General features: G+C 44.1%; 1 protein-coding gene across 1 annotated transcript; it reads left to right on the plus strand.

The window, feature by feature from the left end:
- Positions 1–231: 231 nt before the first annotated feature.
- LOC123152377 (uncharacterized) lies at positions 232–1183 on the plus strand. The gene has a single exon (XM_044571940.1). The coding sequence runs from the start codon at positions 251–253 to the stop codon at positions 1013–1015; it is 765 nt and encodes a 254-aa protein (XP_044427875.1). The 5' UTR covers positions 232–250; the 3' UTR covers positions 1016–1183.
- Positions 1184–16548: the final 15365 nt, after the last annotated feature.

The following is a 16548-nucleotide window of genomic DNA, read 5'->3' on the forward strand; positions in this document are numbered from 1 at the left end:
TGAGACTGGATATAGTAGGGTGTTTAGGTCAACCAAAGTAAAGTGGCCGAGGAAAAAATTAGCCAAAGCAAAGTAGTACTAGTTTACATGGATAAACGGAGTGTCGAATCTTAGGCAATCCTTTTCCTTTTCTGGAGATAGCTTGCACCTTGAGGTTGCTTCCATCCGACTCTAAATAACTGGCTAGTGCAAGTTTCACTTTAACATGTGTATACTATGTAGCAAGGCACCTGCTATCATATCAATATATATGCATCCATCCATCCATGGAATAGCTAGCAAGTCCGGCCGATTAAGCAATAGCCACTCTATGCACGACTACAAGAATACATCCAATCTCCAATTCATGGGTGATAGTAACGGCGACAGCAACGACGACGGCGAGGACACAAGAGTCCGGTGGTTGATCGATGTGGCCCGGTACACGGCGGCAGCCCTGGTGACCGCGGTCACCGTGGCGGTCATTGCCAGGGCTGTCACCGTGTCCCTCCGCTCTGAGCCGATCACCATCGAAGTCGCCAATTCGTCCGTCTCCGTGTCCGTGAAGGGCTTGCCGCCGGCACCGGTTACAGTGAGCATCTCTCTGAACCTGCTGTCGTACAACCCAAGCGGCCGCGTCGGCGTCCAGTATAGCAACGTCAACATGAGCCTCCTCGACAGGAGCGGCAAGGCGATCACCTGGTTGAGCGTTCCGAATGGCACCATCCACGGCATCGTGGTGGGGCCGACAACGGCGCGGCAGACGCTGGTGAGGGGGGACCTCGTGGTGCCGGATGAGGTACCCAGCGAGTTCGCCGAGAGGATGCGTCCTCGCAGCAGGAATGGGACGACGTCTGCAGGCCAGGAGATCAAAGAGGCTGCCGTGCACCTTCGTGGCATCCTCCAGACCCAGATCTCCGGGTTCACCTACAGTCACGGCGGCGTCACCGCGTTCCGCTGCTTTCCGGTCACCATCGGCGTCCCGCCGCTCCACCTGTCTGCAGGCGACGCGCCTTGCGATAAGGTGCCGCCCTAGCTAGCTGTGCCTCTGCACGTGTTGTGCAGTTGTGGTGATGAGTAAATTAGACGCCTCGTCATTTGAATGAAAGTAAGCTGTGAGATCGAAGTCAAGTGTGGTTTTGAATTATTATCAACCCGCCCGTCGCCACGGGCGACGAAACATGAAGAGAAACGCATTAAGTCATCTGAGTAATATTGCAGTTCACAACAAGTGTTTAACTTATTTGAGAATTACTAGCAAATATGCCCGTGCGTTACAACAGGTCATAAAAATTCTAGTAGTTCAACAACAATTCTCTCTCCCCTCTCCCTTGCCGCCACCAGAGGGTGCGGCCAGGCAAAGCTCGGCCCACGCCAGTGCTGGCAAGGTTCATTTCTCTTCACTCGGCAGTCGGCGACATGGGACGTGGCAGGGCGGCGTCCTTCTGCCGGTGGTGGGCGTTTGTCGGATCGGTCGGCCAGATTTCCTTGGCTGCTTGGGCAGAAGGTCTCAGTGGACGACGGTCGTGGCGTCAGGTGGTTCCCGGTGCCCCTTTCGTCAGATCTGAGGCGGACTATCATAGCATGCGGTTCTCTTCATCGGCTGCTCTAGATCTCCGGCGTCCGTGCTCGGAGGTGTTGGTGGCTGGCCTGGTTGGTGACGGGATGGAAGCTTGTCCAGGGAAACCTTCTGGCCGACAGCGGCGGTAGTAGTATCTATACTACTATATAGTGTACCAGTTTTGAAATTTTAAATCTCATGACCAAGAAGCAACCTGAACCATTGATAGAGTCCATCCAATGATTGGAAGTGCTCGGACTCACTGCTACAGTTCTAGCTATAGTACCAGCGAAGCTACTGTTGTTCTCCGAAACCATCGACAGATAATCAGTACCAGCCAAGCTAATGTTGTTCTCTAGAACCATCCACAGATGTCAATGCTGGAAAAATCCACATGCTTGCTGCTGTTGTCGTCCATCCATGCATGTAGCTGGCTGTCTCAGCCGCCTTGGCAGCCGGTCCATAAGCATCGGTAGCGCGCGTACTAATCGCGTCATCGCAGAGGGATTTGGGACGGAGTTTTGATCTGGTTGTTGTGCAATGCACCAATCGGACGAGGGAAGTCGATGTGTACATTTGTACGTACATGTATACTAGTATATATAGTACATAAGCTAGCCTAATCTGGTACTAATCCAATACGATGATTGCACCGTATAGGAGCAGCACACGGCACCAGCGTTAGGATTAATGGGCTGTCTTTTGTGTGTGGGTGTAGCCCGCCCATGGGGCTAGACAGGCCCAGCTGAGGATGTGCCATAAACGGATCAAGCGAAGAAGCCAGCCACTGTCGACGTACGATATTTTTTTGAACAATCGTGCAACATAAGATTAGTATCACCTCGTTTATATTATGATTTTGTCTATACAAATCGTAAAAGTGTATTATAACATGAGAAGAAAGCGTATTGTGACGGTGAACCCGACAAAGTCAATCTGTACTTTATTATTAGGGAGAGATAGGGAGAGATTAGTAGTCTAGACTCTAGAAGTCGTTTTATGAGGTGAAGCACCATTTGACTCATTAGAGCGTCGAACTGAGCTTAGCTTTGATGATCAGATTTCTTGTGGTGGAACCAACCCATCATAGTTTAAGCAATAAAGTTGGCATTGGTGCGCGCACTTTTCTAGATTTGTGTCAGACTTTTCGACAATGTTTGTTCTGTGAAAGGAGACTTTCCCATCGACTATGGCGCTTATGGTGACTTCATGAATCTCATGACGTGTTTACGTGCGTGTTTTATAGAGATGAATGTGTGCGTGTATAGGAGCATCTACAATTGTACCATGTTAACAAATGACTTCTTAGAGCGTGCTAGGACATTCTCTACCATAGAGCATCTCTAGCATATCCCTTATAAAGTTATATTTAAGGAAGAAAAATAGTTGTTCGCCTAAAGCCCAAATATTGTCAAATGTGACTTTCAATGATGGGCTTTCTTAAATTGCCCTAGGTTTTCATGAGCAAGCAAGTTGGATGCACATCCACTTAATTTTCTTTTGATCTTTCATTCACTTATAGCTCTAGTGCATTTATTGCATGACAATCCATACTCCTTATATTGACATCAATTGATGGGTATCTCCATAGCTCATTGATTAGCCTCGTCAATGTGACACTTTTTTTTGTCTTCTCCACACAACCCCCACCATCATATTCTATTCCACCTATAATGCTATATCCATAGCTCGCACTCATGTATTGCGTAGACAATGGGTGCATATGCACCTAGGAGCCATTGCCAATTTCCGTAGAAAATATTGGTACATTGCATAGCACTTTTTTATAAATAACTCTGGGTCTGACCTGGTACCTTAGAACCAGAACATGAAGGAAAACAGACGAATCAACACAAAAATACATCATTATTTCGCAGGCCTATACTCAAATGTGAAGGACAGGGGTAATAAGTGATAACATATAACCGGAAATGTCATATTTCATATATCAACGTATACAGTAGAACCTGTGATAAACCCACATTTCCTGGGTCAACATATCTTTATTGACCATGCTGGAGCAATGAGACACAAATATACATTATGTCGCAGGTCTATACTCAAATTTGAAGGACAAAGGTAATAAGTGACAGCATTATTTCTTGTTTAGCTTCATCGCAACCAGCTACATCCATAAAAAAAAACACCTGCACCAACCGAAGAGCAGGAATTGTCAGGGAGATACAGTCAATATCATGTAAACCAAAAGCGAATTCTACTGCAAGTCTGAAAAATGAGGACTCTGCGAGCTCCCGAATTACTTTTCAATAGACCTAAATTTTTTTATTGCCTCTTTTTTGGAGTATAGTACCAAAAGGAATGGTAAAGAGAATGATATGGAACAAAAAAGAACTAACCTTATTTTTGGAATTTCTGTCCATCTTTGTTATTGTTGCTTTTCCAATGTAGAAGACGCCACATCTACCCTTCCCAGAACATTTCTGTCCATTTTGGAATGTCCAACAAGGAACGTTGTTGGGTCAAATCTCATCACTTGGAACCAATTTACTCCCGCAACATAAGTTAGTGGAACATAATCATGTGAATCTATACCCAAATTTTACCGGGCTTCCACTTTTCTTCATGACTCAACATACTTCCAATATTTAAGAAATGCCTGTATTGGCTGGGATCCTGTTTGCCTGGAACATCAACGGTCATAATTTGTGTATAACATTTTGGCTTTGGTCATTCGTCTGTGGCGAAGTCCTGATGTAGACCTTCGACACTAATTTATTTTAAACACCTATACGGTCAACCAGGCCAGGTTCCAGTAACTTGTTCTTGAATTCTTGGAAGCTTATCAGCAGAAAGTACAAGCACAAGATCTTTTCATAACCGTTAAACTAAAGACTATGCAACATCCATACGTTTGAAGTGATAAAATATGCAAACCAAAAAACAATGCCAAAATTACAATTAACAGAAAACAAAACTAATAGTTCTGAAGCTGGCATTTTGATTCAAAGGTAAGAATAGGAAACTACAATCAAGGTGCACGTTGACAATTTGCCACATCAGGTAAACATCTGTACAAGCAAAAATTAATTAGTGAAAACAACTTCTCAATGGGCTATAGAATCAAACATCATATGTTTTACAAATAGCATATGATCCCTATGGACATCTTTTCTGCAAATATGTCTCCTCACATATTGCATATTGATCACAGTTTGCTATCTGTTATCTGGTGTAGGCACATATTACTTAAACATCTAAAGAGAACAGGTGGGTATTTTCTCTGCCATTTGCCAAACCCATCATGGCAAGAAATACAGTCCAAGTGTTAGCTTCTGATTGTCACAATTATTAAATAATGGTTAACTAATCTCCAAATGTTGATTGAAGGTGACAGGGTACGTACAACTTGTGTAGTCCTTATGGTAGAGAAAAAGTTTTCTATTTCCCTTGGGTTCTCAACAAACAACAAGGATTCAGGGATTCAACGAATAAAGAAAATATATCTGATAACATACCAACAACTTGCAGAAAACATATTAGTGAAAGTACTTAAAAACTCGATGGACAATTTGCCATAGAGGGGACGAAATCACCTCCTTCTGGTGTGATGCGATCGAAGACAAGGGGGAAAACATCAGGCCTAAAAGCAATGGAGGTCTGAGGAAGTTCTAGAACTGCTTGAAAGTACCATCCTGGAAATTCCATTGACCATCTATATCGGATTCGTCTGCATATCCCAAAATTGCAATTTCATCAGACTTGAAGTTGGCAGTACTTAGAACTGACAAGTTAAACTACCATCAAACATTTGTGAGTTTGTGACCCAACCATTATCCAGTTATATGCTATTATTCCATTGTTACATCAACTGACCGACACTCACACGGGAAGGAAATCATCATGCACATAGTTGCCCATCTTGGTGGCAAGACACATTCACTAAGCCCACTTCATAGCACCAAAGAGATCCAAACATATCCAGGCTTGTGCATCCAATTTTTTTAACCGGATCCAAGCAGAAAACACGGCCAGAAAAATAATGGATCCACACATAGATATGAAGGCAAGGAACAACTCACCATCTAGAAACCTTGCAACCTATATGCAGCAGCATGTGGCAAGCCGACCGACGCCTCGGCGAACAGAACAAACGACAGACACAACGGGCCTGCAATGAAATCCAGTGTGAGACCCCTAACCAAATCCAAGGCAACCAAGAAAATCAACCATGGCAACTGAACAAGCACCTGAACCAGGAGGTGCATGCCCCTCTCCCCCTTGATGAGCGCAAACGGCCACTGCCCCCGCGCGGTGGAGTCTGTGGCGGATGGATTAGGGTGGAGATTGAAGGAAATATGCCCTAGAGGCAATAATAAAGTTGTTATTTATATTTCCTTATATCATGATAAATTTTTATTATTCATGCTAGAATTGCATTGACCGGAAACTTAGTACATGTGTGAATACAAAGACAAAACAAAATGTCCCTAGTATGCCTTGATACGTCTCCAACGTATCTATAATTTTTGATTGTTCCATGCTATTATATTATCTGTTTTAGATGTTAATGGGCTTTATTTTACACTTTTATATTATTTTTGGGACTAACCTATTAACCTAAGGCCCAGTGCAAATTGCTGTTTTTTTTTGCCTATACCAGTGTTTCGCAGAAAGGAATATCAAACGGAGTCCAAACAGAATGAAACCTTCGGGAGCGTGATTTTTGGAACAAACGTGATCCAGAGGACTTGGAGTGGACGTCAAGCAACCAACGAGGTGGCCACGAGGCAGGCGGCATGCCTACCCCCCTGGGCGCACCCTCCCCCCTCGTGAGCCCCTCGTGGATCCACCGACCTACTTCTTCCTCCTATATATACCTATGTACCCCAAAAACATCTAGGAGCACCACGAAACCCTATTTCCACTGCCGCAACCTTATGTACCCAAGAGATCCCATCTTGGGGCCTTTTTCGGAGCTCCGCCGGAGCGGGCATTGATCACGGAGGGCCTCTACATCAACTCCATGGCCCCTCCGATGATGTGTGAGTAGTTTACCTCAGACCTTCGGGTCCATAGTTATTAGCTAGATGGCTTCTTCTCTCTCTTTGGATCTCAATACAAAATTCTCCTCGATTCTCTTGGAGATCTATTCAATGTAATCTTCTTTTGCGGTGTGTTTTCCGAGATCTGATGAATTATGGGTTTATGATCAAGATTATCTATGAACAATATTTGAATCTTCTCTGAATTCTTTTATGTATGATTGGTTATCTTTGCAAGTCTCTTCGAATTATCAGTTTGGTTTGGCCTACTAGATTGATCTTTCTTACAATGGGAAAAGTGCTTAGCTTTGTGTTCAATCTTGCGGTGCTCGATCCTTGCTTTGGGCTTCATTCCGTTTGGACTCCGTTTGATATTCTTTTTCTACGAAACCCTATAATAGGCAAAAAATAGCAATTCTGGGTTGGGCCTTCAGTTATAGGTTTGTCCCAAAAATAATATAAAAGTGTATAGTAAAGCCCAATAATGTCCAAAACAGAATATAATATAGCATGGAACAATCAAAAATTATAGATACGTTGGAGACGTATCAAGCATCCCCAAGCTTAATTCCTGCTCATCCTCGAGTAAGTAAATGATAAAAACATAATTTTTGATGTGGAATGCTACTTGGCATAATTTCAATATAATTCTCTTAATTGTGGCATGAATATTCAGATCCGAAAGATTAAAGACAAAAGTTTAATATTGACATAGAAATAATAATACTTCAAGCATACTAACTAAGCAATTATGTCTTGATACGTCTCCAACGTATCTATAATTTTTGATTGCTCCATGCTATATTATCTACTGTTTTGGACTATATTGGGCTTTATTTTCCACTTTTATATTATTTTTGGGACTAACCTATTAACCGGAGGCCCAGCCTAGAATTGTTGTTTTTGCCTATTTCAGTGTTTCAGAGAAACATAATATCAAACGGAGTCCAATATTTCTATCAATCTATCCCCCTAGGGGCATGCGCGTAATACTTTGCTTTTTTAACTTGTAGATTTTTGGAATAAGTATATGAGTTCTTTATGACTAATGTTGAGTCCATGGATTATACGCACTTTTCTTCCTTCCACCATTGCTAGCCTCTCTAATACCGCGCACCTTTCGCCAGTATCATACACCCACCATATACCTTCCTCAAAACAGCCACCATACCTACCTATTATGGCATTTCCATAGCCATTCCGAGATATATTGCCATGCAACTTTCCACCGTTCCGTTTATTATGACACACTCCATCATTGTCATATTGCTTAGCATGATCATGTAGTTGACATCGTATTTGTGGCAAAGACACCATTCATAATTCTTTCATACATGTCACTCTTGATTCATTGCATATCCAGGTACACCGCCGGAGGCATTCATATAGAGTCATATTTTGTTCTAAGTATCGAGTTGTAATTGTTGAGTTGTAAGAAAATAAAAGTGTGATGATCATCATTATTAGAGCATTGTCCCAGTGAGGAAAGGATGATGGAGACTATGATTCCCCCACAAGTCGGGATGAGACTCCGGACGAAAAAAAGAGAGAAAAGTGGCCATAAAAAGGGAGAAAAGGCCCAAATAAAAAAATGAGAGAAAAAGAGAGAAGGGACAATGTTACTATCCTTTACCACACTTGTGCTTCAAAGTAGAACCATGATATTCATTATAGAGAGTCTCTCATTTCGTCACTATCATATACTAGTGGGATTTTTTCATTATAGAACTTGGCTTGTATATTCCAATGATGGGCTTCCTCAAAATGCCCTAGGTCTTCATGAGCAAGCAAGTTGGATGCACACCCACTTAGTTTCTTTTTGAGCTTTCGTATACTTATAGCTCTAGTGCATCCGTTGCATGGCAATCCGTACTCACTCACATTTTTTTTGAAAACTTAGGACAGTGAAGGCAGCCCCCCACTGACTTTATATTACTTCAACCAACACAACTTACAATCTACATCCACTCTGTGGTTACATGATGGTTATAAGATTTCCACTAGAGGGAGAAGTGTGCTAAGGGTACAGACAGAAGGAAAGCAAACTTTTACAAGTTAGATGGAAGCAACAAAACTATCTACAAACAGCACCAAGGCCCCTTTGACTCTATGTCTCATCATACCAAAGTCGTTTTTGAATCTTAGGAGCCAACCATCAACCGTAGGCAACACACCTCGAAAGTGTTTGTTATTACGCTCCTTCCACATGCTCCAAGCCGCTATAACAAAGACTTCCATAAACATGGGCCCTGACCATCTGTCCTTTGCCTCATGCACATACTGAAGCCTGTTCCTACCATGCGCCCATTCGATTCCCAGCTTTCTCCAGCAAATCTTACTGAAGGCACATTCGAAGAAAAGATGCTCCACCGTCTCTTCAGGTGGGTTGTCACAGAAGAGGCAAGTATATAGGTCATCCCGCAGCCTCATCCCTCTCCTTTTCAACATGTTCCTGGTGTTTAACCTGTCCGCTAGGAGCAGCCATGCAAAAACCCTCCACTTATTAGTGCATTTTGACTTCCAGATCCATTTGAACGCATCATCGGCCACCACCTCCCGGAAGCAATGCTCATAGTACTTTTTGGAGGCAAACTCTCCTGATCCCCAAACACATCTCCAAACGTCAGCAGCCTCAGACAATTCCGTTGAGGCCAGGCCTCCTTGAAGGTCCCGCAGCTCGTCGCTGGCCTGCGGGGAGAGTGGTAGTTGGAAGTTTTGTCCGAGAGTCGGCGCAGCTAGCAAGGCTTGGACCGAGACATCTTCGTGCACTGCGAAAGAGAAAAGCCTGGGGTGGCTATCACAGATTATCCTGTCATGCCACAAGTCTTCCCAAAAGAGAACCGTGCTCCCGTCTCCCACCTCCACCGTAGTGACCCCTCTGTAAGCTGGAGCGAGTTGGAGAATGTCACGCCACCAGAACGATCCGCGAGGTTCAATTGCGTGTGGTACCACCCCCTCGTAGTACGTAGACCAAACCAGGTTAACCCACGACACGTCTCGGCGGTTGTAAAATTTGTGCAACTACTTAAGCAGCAGGGCTTGATTCTGAGTCTGAAGGTCGATAACCCCCAGCCCACCTTTCTCTTTGGGGCGGCAGACCAGTCCCCACGCTGCCAAGGACAATGCTTTGTGGCCATCTTCTGTGTTCTTGGCCCAGAGACAATAGCGCCTAAGCTTATCAAGATGTTCCACGATCTTCGGAGGCAGCTTGATGGAGCACATAGCATAGATCGCCAGGGATGTGATCACGGAATTGACCAGCGTTAGTTTTGACCCCAGGTCCAGAAGCGAGGCGGCAGTGGATAGTCTGCGTTCGACTGATGTAACCAGTGGCATTAGGTCAGCCACCGTCGGCCTGGCCGTACCCATCAGCATGCCAAGGTATGTGAACGGCATCTCACCAACTTTGCAGCCAAAAACCTCTGCCAACCTATTTGTTACATCATCCGCCGTATTAACAGTCATCAGCGTCGATTTCTGAAAGTTGATACGCAGCCCTATGGAGGAGGCATAGTCTTGCAGGATGGTCTTGATCGTCCCCGCTTGCATTTGATCAGTTGGCATCACCAGAATAGTGTCGTCCGCATACTAGATCACTGGATAATCATCCTCCACGGTCGGCAGCGGCAACCGAATCTGCCCGCTACGAAAAGCGTCATTGATGGCCGCTTGGAGGAGATCAGCCGCCAAGACAAAGATGAGCGGGGACAGTGGGTCACCTTGACGCACACCTCTCTTGCAGAAGAACTGCCTACCAGGAGTCCCGTTAAGCAGTATGGAGGATTTGGCGGTGGAGAATAAGCAGCGGATCCACCCAAGCCAACGGGCGTCAAAACCCATGCATTCCATAATCTGTATCATTGGAGCATGTTCAATCGTGTCGAAGGCTTTCGCGAAGTCAAGCTTGAGGATGGCAATCTTGTGATTTGAGTTTTGGCACTGGTGTATGAATTCATAAGCCCACGCCACACAATCTTGGATGGACCTACCCCTCAGGAATCCGTACTAGTTACGGTGGATAACCTTAAGAACCACTTTTTGTAGCCGATTGGCCAAGAGTTTTGTCAGCAGCTTTAGACAACAGTTTAAAAGTGTTATAGGGCGGTAATCATCCGCTGTCTCCGGTGATTGCGTCTTTGGGATGAGGGTAATGAATCCAGAGTTCAAACTTTCCAGGTCTAGCGTACCTGCATGAAAATTGAAGCATAATCTATAGAACTCCTCCTTAATGATATGCCAGCATGCCTTAATGAAGCTGCCACTAAAACCATCCGGTCCAGGGGCACGATCCGACGGCATCTCCTTGACCACTTGATCAATTTCCTCCCTAGTAAAGGGCTCAGATAAAACCTGCAGTCCATCCACCTTCTTGATGATGCAATTCAGATCAAACTTCATGTTGGTAGGACTAGAGCGCCCCAGCCTTTCCTTGTAAGTTTGGAGAAGAACAGCCTCTTTGCCCACATGATCATAAACAACAGTGTCATCCGACAGGCGCAGTGAGGCAATGTTGTTTCGGTGGAAGCGCTCGGTCGCAACTCTATGGAAGAATTTGGTGTTGCCATCTCCAAACTTGAAGTGTCTGATGGTACATCGCTTCTTCCAATATGCTTTTTTGCATTCCAGTAAATGCAATAGATGAGCTTTGAGGATGTTTCTAAAGTTTGCTTCAGGGACAGACAGGCGCCGCCGATCCTCAAGGCCATCAATCTCCAAGAGGATATTGTTGCAGTTCTCTATCAGCACAGACAGCTTTGAGATTTTCTTGTTCCACTGCTTTAGATCATACCGCAGTGTTTTGAGTTTTTTGCACAAAACCATAGCTGAGTTTGGGGCGTAGCACTTTTTATTCCATGATCGCTGAACCACATCAAAGAAGCCTGGCTGCTTGATCCAATAGTCCTCGAACCGGAATAGTTTGGTTTTAGGGATTTTGGATTGTATGCTAACATAACACGGCACATGATTCGGAATAGTTTGGTTTTACTCACTCACATTGATATCTATTGATGGGCATCTCCATAGCCCGTTGATACGCCTAGTTGATGTGAGACTATCTTCTCCCTTTTTGTCTTCTCCACAACCATCATTCTATTCCACATATAGTGCTATATCCATGGCTCACGCTCATGTATTGCGTGAAGATTGAAAAGGTTTGAGAATGTCAAAAGTATGAAACAATTGCTTGGCTTGTCATCGGGGTTGTGCATGATTTAAATACTTTGTGTGGTGAAGATAGAGCATGGCCAGACTATATGATTTTGTAGGGATAACTTTCTTTGGCCATGTTATTTTGAGAAGACATGATTGCTTATTAGTATGCTTGAAGTATTATTGTTTTTATGTCAATATTAAACTTTTATCTTGAATCTTTTGGATCTGAATATTCATGCCACAATTAAGAAGAATTACATTGGAATTATGTCAAGTAGCATTCCACATCAAAAATTCTGTTTTTATCATTTACCTACTCGAGGACGAGCAGGAATTAAGCTTGGGGATGCTTGATATGTCTCCAACATATCTATAATTTTTTATTGCTCCGTGCTATATTATCTACTATTTTGGACATTATTGGGCTTTATTATCCACTTTTATATTGTTTTTGGGACTAACCTATTAACCGGAGGCCCAACCTAGATTGTTGTTTTTTGCCTATTTTAGGGTTTCGAAGAAAAGGAATATCAAACGGAGTCCAAACGGAATGAAACCTTCGGGGACATGATTTTCTCACCGAACATGATCCAGGAGACTTGGACCCTACGTCAAGCAACTAACAGGGAGGCCACGAGGTAGGGGGCGCGCCTACCCTCCCCCCCAGGCGCGCCCTCCACCCTCGTGGGCCCCCTGTTGCTCCACCGACGTACTCCTTCCACCTATATATACCTATGTACCCCCAAACGATCAGATACGGAGCCAAAAACCTAATTCCACCACCGCAACCTTCTGTATCCATGAGATCCCATCTTGGGGCCTGTTCCGGAGCTCCGTCGGAGGGGGCATCCATCACGGAGGGCTTCTACATCAACACCATGGCCTCTTCGATGAAGTGTGAGTAGTTTACCTCAGACCTTCGGGTCCATAGTTATTAGCTAGATGACTTCTTCTCTCTTTTTGGATCTCAATACAATGTTCTCCCCCTCTCTTGTGGAGATCTATTCGATGTAATCTTCTTTTTGCGGTGCGTTTGTTGAGACCGATGAATTGTGGGTTTATGATCAAGATTATCTATGAACAATATTTGAATCTTCTCTGAATTCTTTTATGTATGATTGGTTATCTTTGCAAGTCTTTTCAAATTATCAGTTTGGTTTGGCCTACTAGATTGATCTTTCTTGCAATGGGAGAAGTGCTTAGCTTTGGGTTCAATCTTGCGGTGTCCTTTCCCAGTGACAGTAGGGGCCAAGGCACGTATTGTATTGTTGCCATCGAGGATAACAAGATGGGTTTTTTATCATATTGCATGAATTTATCCCTCTACATCATGTCATCTTGCTTAAGGCGTTACTCTCTTTTCATGAACTTAATACTCTAGATGCATGCTGGATAGCGGTCGATGAGTGGAGTAATAGTAGTAGATGCAGGCAGGAGTCGGTCTACTTGTCTCGGACGTGATTCCTATGTACATGATCGTTCCTAGATATTCTCATAACTATGCTCAATTTTTGTCAATTGCTCAACAGTAATTCGTTCACCCACCGTAAAATACTTATGCTCTTGAGAGAAGCCACTAGTGAAATCTATGGCCCCCGGGTCTATCTTCATCATATTAATCTTCCTTTGCTTTTTTACTTTGGTTTTATTTTACTTTGCATCTTTATCATAAAAATACCAAAAATATTATCTATCATATCTATCAGATCTCACTCTCGTAAGTAACCGTGAAGGGATTGCCAACCCTTATCGCGTTGGTTGCGAGGAGTTATTTGTTTTGTGCAGGTACAAGGGACTCGCGCGGAGCCTCCTACTGGATTGATACCTTGGTTCTCAAAAACTGTGGGAAATACTTATGCTACTTTGCTGCATCGTCCTTTCCTCTTCAAGGAAATCCAACGCAGTACTTTGTGTGGTGAAGATAGAGCATAGCCAGACTATATGATTTTGTAGGGATAACTTTCTTTGGCCATGTTATTTTGAGAAGACATGATTGCTTTATTAGTATGCTTGAAGTATTATTGTTTTAATGTCAATATTGAACTTTTATCTTGAATCTTTCGGATCTGAATATTCATGCCACAATTAAGAAGAATTACATTGAAATTATGCCAAGTAGCATTCCACATCAAAAATTATGTTTTTATCATTTACCTACTCGAGGACGAGCAGGAATTAAGCTTGGGGATGCTTGATACGTCTCCAACATATCTATAATTCTTGATTGCTCCATGCTATATTATCTACTGTTTTGGACATTATTGGGCTTTATTATCCACTTTTATATTATTTTTGGGACTAACCTATTAACCGGAGGCCCAGCCCAGATTGCTGTTTTTTTTGCCTATTTTAGGGTTTCGAAGAAAAGGAATATCAAATGGAGTCCAAAAGGAATGAAACCTTCGGGAACATGATCTTCTCACTGAAAATGATCCAGGAGACTTGGACCCTACGTCAAGCAACTAACATGGAGGTGAAGGAAATACTTGTGTGAATACATAGACAAACTAAACTAGAGGCAATAATAATGTTATTATTTTATTTCCTTATATCATGATAAATGTTTATTATTCATGCTAGAATTGTATTATCTGGAAACATAATACTTGTGTGAATACATAGACAAACTAAACATCACTAGTATGCCTCTACTTGACTAGCTCATTAATCAAAGATGGTTAAGTTTCCTAACCATAGACATGTGTTGTCATTTGATTAACGGGATCACATTATTAGGAGAATGATGTGATTGACATGACCCATTCCATTAGCTTAGCACCCGATCGTTTAGTATGTTGCTATTGCTTTCTTCATGACTTATACATGTTCCTATGACTATGAGATTATGCAACTCCCGTTTGCCGGAGGAACACTTTGTGTGCTACCAAACGTCACAACGTAACTGGGTGATTATAAAGGTGCTGTATAGGTGTCTCCAAAGGTACATGTTGGGTTGGCATATTTCGAGATTAGGATTTGTCACTCCAATTGTCGAAGAGGTATCACTGGGCCCTCTCGGTAATGCACATCACCTAAGCCTTGCAAGCAATGCAACTAATGAGTTAGTTGCAAGATGATGTATTACGGAACGAGTAAAGACACTTGCCGGCAACGAGATTGAACTAGGTATTGATATACCGACGATCGAATCTCGGGCACGTAACATACCGATGACAAAGGGAACAACGTATGTTGTTATGCGGTCTGACCGATAAAAGATCTTCGTAGAATATGTGGGAGCCAATATGAGCATCCAGGTTCCGCTATTGGTTATTGACCGTAGACGTGTCTCGGTCATGTCTACATTGTTCTCGAACCCGTAGGGTCCGCACGCTTAAGGTTTCGATGACAGTTATATTATGAGTTTATTAGTTTTGATGTATCGAAGTTAGTTCGGAGTCCCGGATATGATCACGAACATGACGAGGAGTCTCAAAATGGTCGAGACATAAAGATTGATATATTGGACGACTATATTCGGACACCGGAAGTGTTCCGGGGAAGTTTCGAATAAAACCGGAGTACCGGGGGTTACCGGAACCCCCCCGGGAGTTAATGGGCCTCATGGGCCTAAAGTGGAGAAGAGGAGGGGCGGCCAAGGCAGGCCGCGCGCCCCCTCTCCCTCTAGTCCGAATTGGACAAGGAGGGAGGGGCGGCGCCCCCCTTTCCTTCCTCTCCTCTCTCCCTTCCTCCCCCCTCTCCTACTTGGACAAGGAAAAGGAGGGAGTCCTACTCCCGGTAGTTGTAGGACTCCTCCCTGGCGCGCCTCCTCCTGGCCGGCCGCCCCTCCCCCTTGCTCCTTTATATAGGGGGCAGGGGGGCACCTCTAGAGACAACAATTGATCCTTGAGATCTCTTAGCCGTGAGCGGTGCCCCCCTCCAATATAATCCTCGATAATATTGTAGCGGTGCTTAGGCGAAGCCCTGCGACGGTAGAACATCAAGATCGTCACCACGCCGTCATGCTGACAGAACTCTTCCCCGACACTTTGCTGGATCGGAGTCCGGGGATCGTCATCGAGCTGAACGTGTGCTAGAACTCGGAGGTGCCGTAGTTTCGGTGCTTGATCGGTCGGGCCGTGAAGACGTACGACTACATCAACCGCGTTGTTATAACGCTTCCGCCTTCGGTCTACGAGGGTACGTGGACAACACTCTCCCCCCTCGTTGCTATGCATCACCATGATCTTGCGTGTGCGTAGGAATTTTTTTGAAATTACTACGTTCCCCAACAGTGGCATCCGAGCCTAGGTTTTATGTGTTGATGTTATATGCACGAGTAGAACACAAGTGAGTTGTGGGCGATATAAGTCATACTGCTTACCAGCATGTCATACTTTGGTTCGGCGGTATTGTTGGATGAAGCGGCCCGGACCGACATTACGCGTACGCTTACGCGAGACTGGTTCTACCGACGTGCTTTGCACACAGGTGGATGGCGGGTGTCTGTTTCTCCAACTTCAGTTGAACCAAGTGTGGCTACGCCTGGTCCTCGCGAAGGTTAAAACAGCACCAACTTGACAAACTATCGTTGTGGTTTTGATGCGTAGGTAAGATTGGTTCTTGCTTAAGCCCGTAGCAGCCACGTAAAACTTGCAACAGACAAAGTAGAGGACGTCTAACTTGTTTTTGCAGGGCATGTTGTGATGTGATATGGTCAAGACATGATGCTAAATTTTATTGTATGAGATGATCATGTTTTGTAACCGAGTTATCGGCAACTGGTAGGAGCCATATGGTTGTCGCTTTATTGTATGCAATGCAATCGCGCTGTAATGCTCTACTTTATCACTAAGTACAAGATGCTCTACTGGTAGGAGCCAACTGGTAGGAGCCATACGATAGTCGTGG

Source organism: Triticum aestivum, chromosome 7A (genome assembly GCF_018294505.1).
Source record: "Triticum aestivum cultivar Chinese Spring chromosome 7A, IWGSC CS RefSeq v2.1, whole genome shotgun sequence".
NCBI classification, from domain to species: domain Eukaryota; kingdom Viridiplantae; phylum Streptophyta; class Magnoliopsida; order Poales; family Poaceae; genus Triticum; species Triticum aestivum.

Bases quoted from the DNA above. Each gene is read 5' to 3' on its own strand.
- LOC123152377 (XM_044571940.1), top strand. From the start codon at position 251: ATGCATCCATCCATCCATGGAATAGCTAGCAAGTCCGGCCGATTAAGC.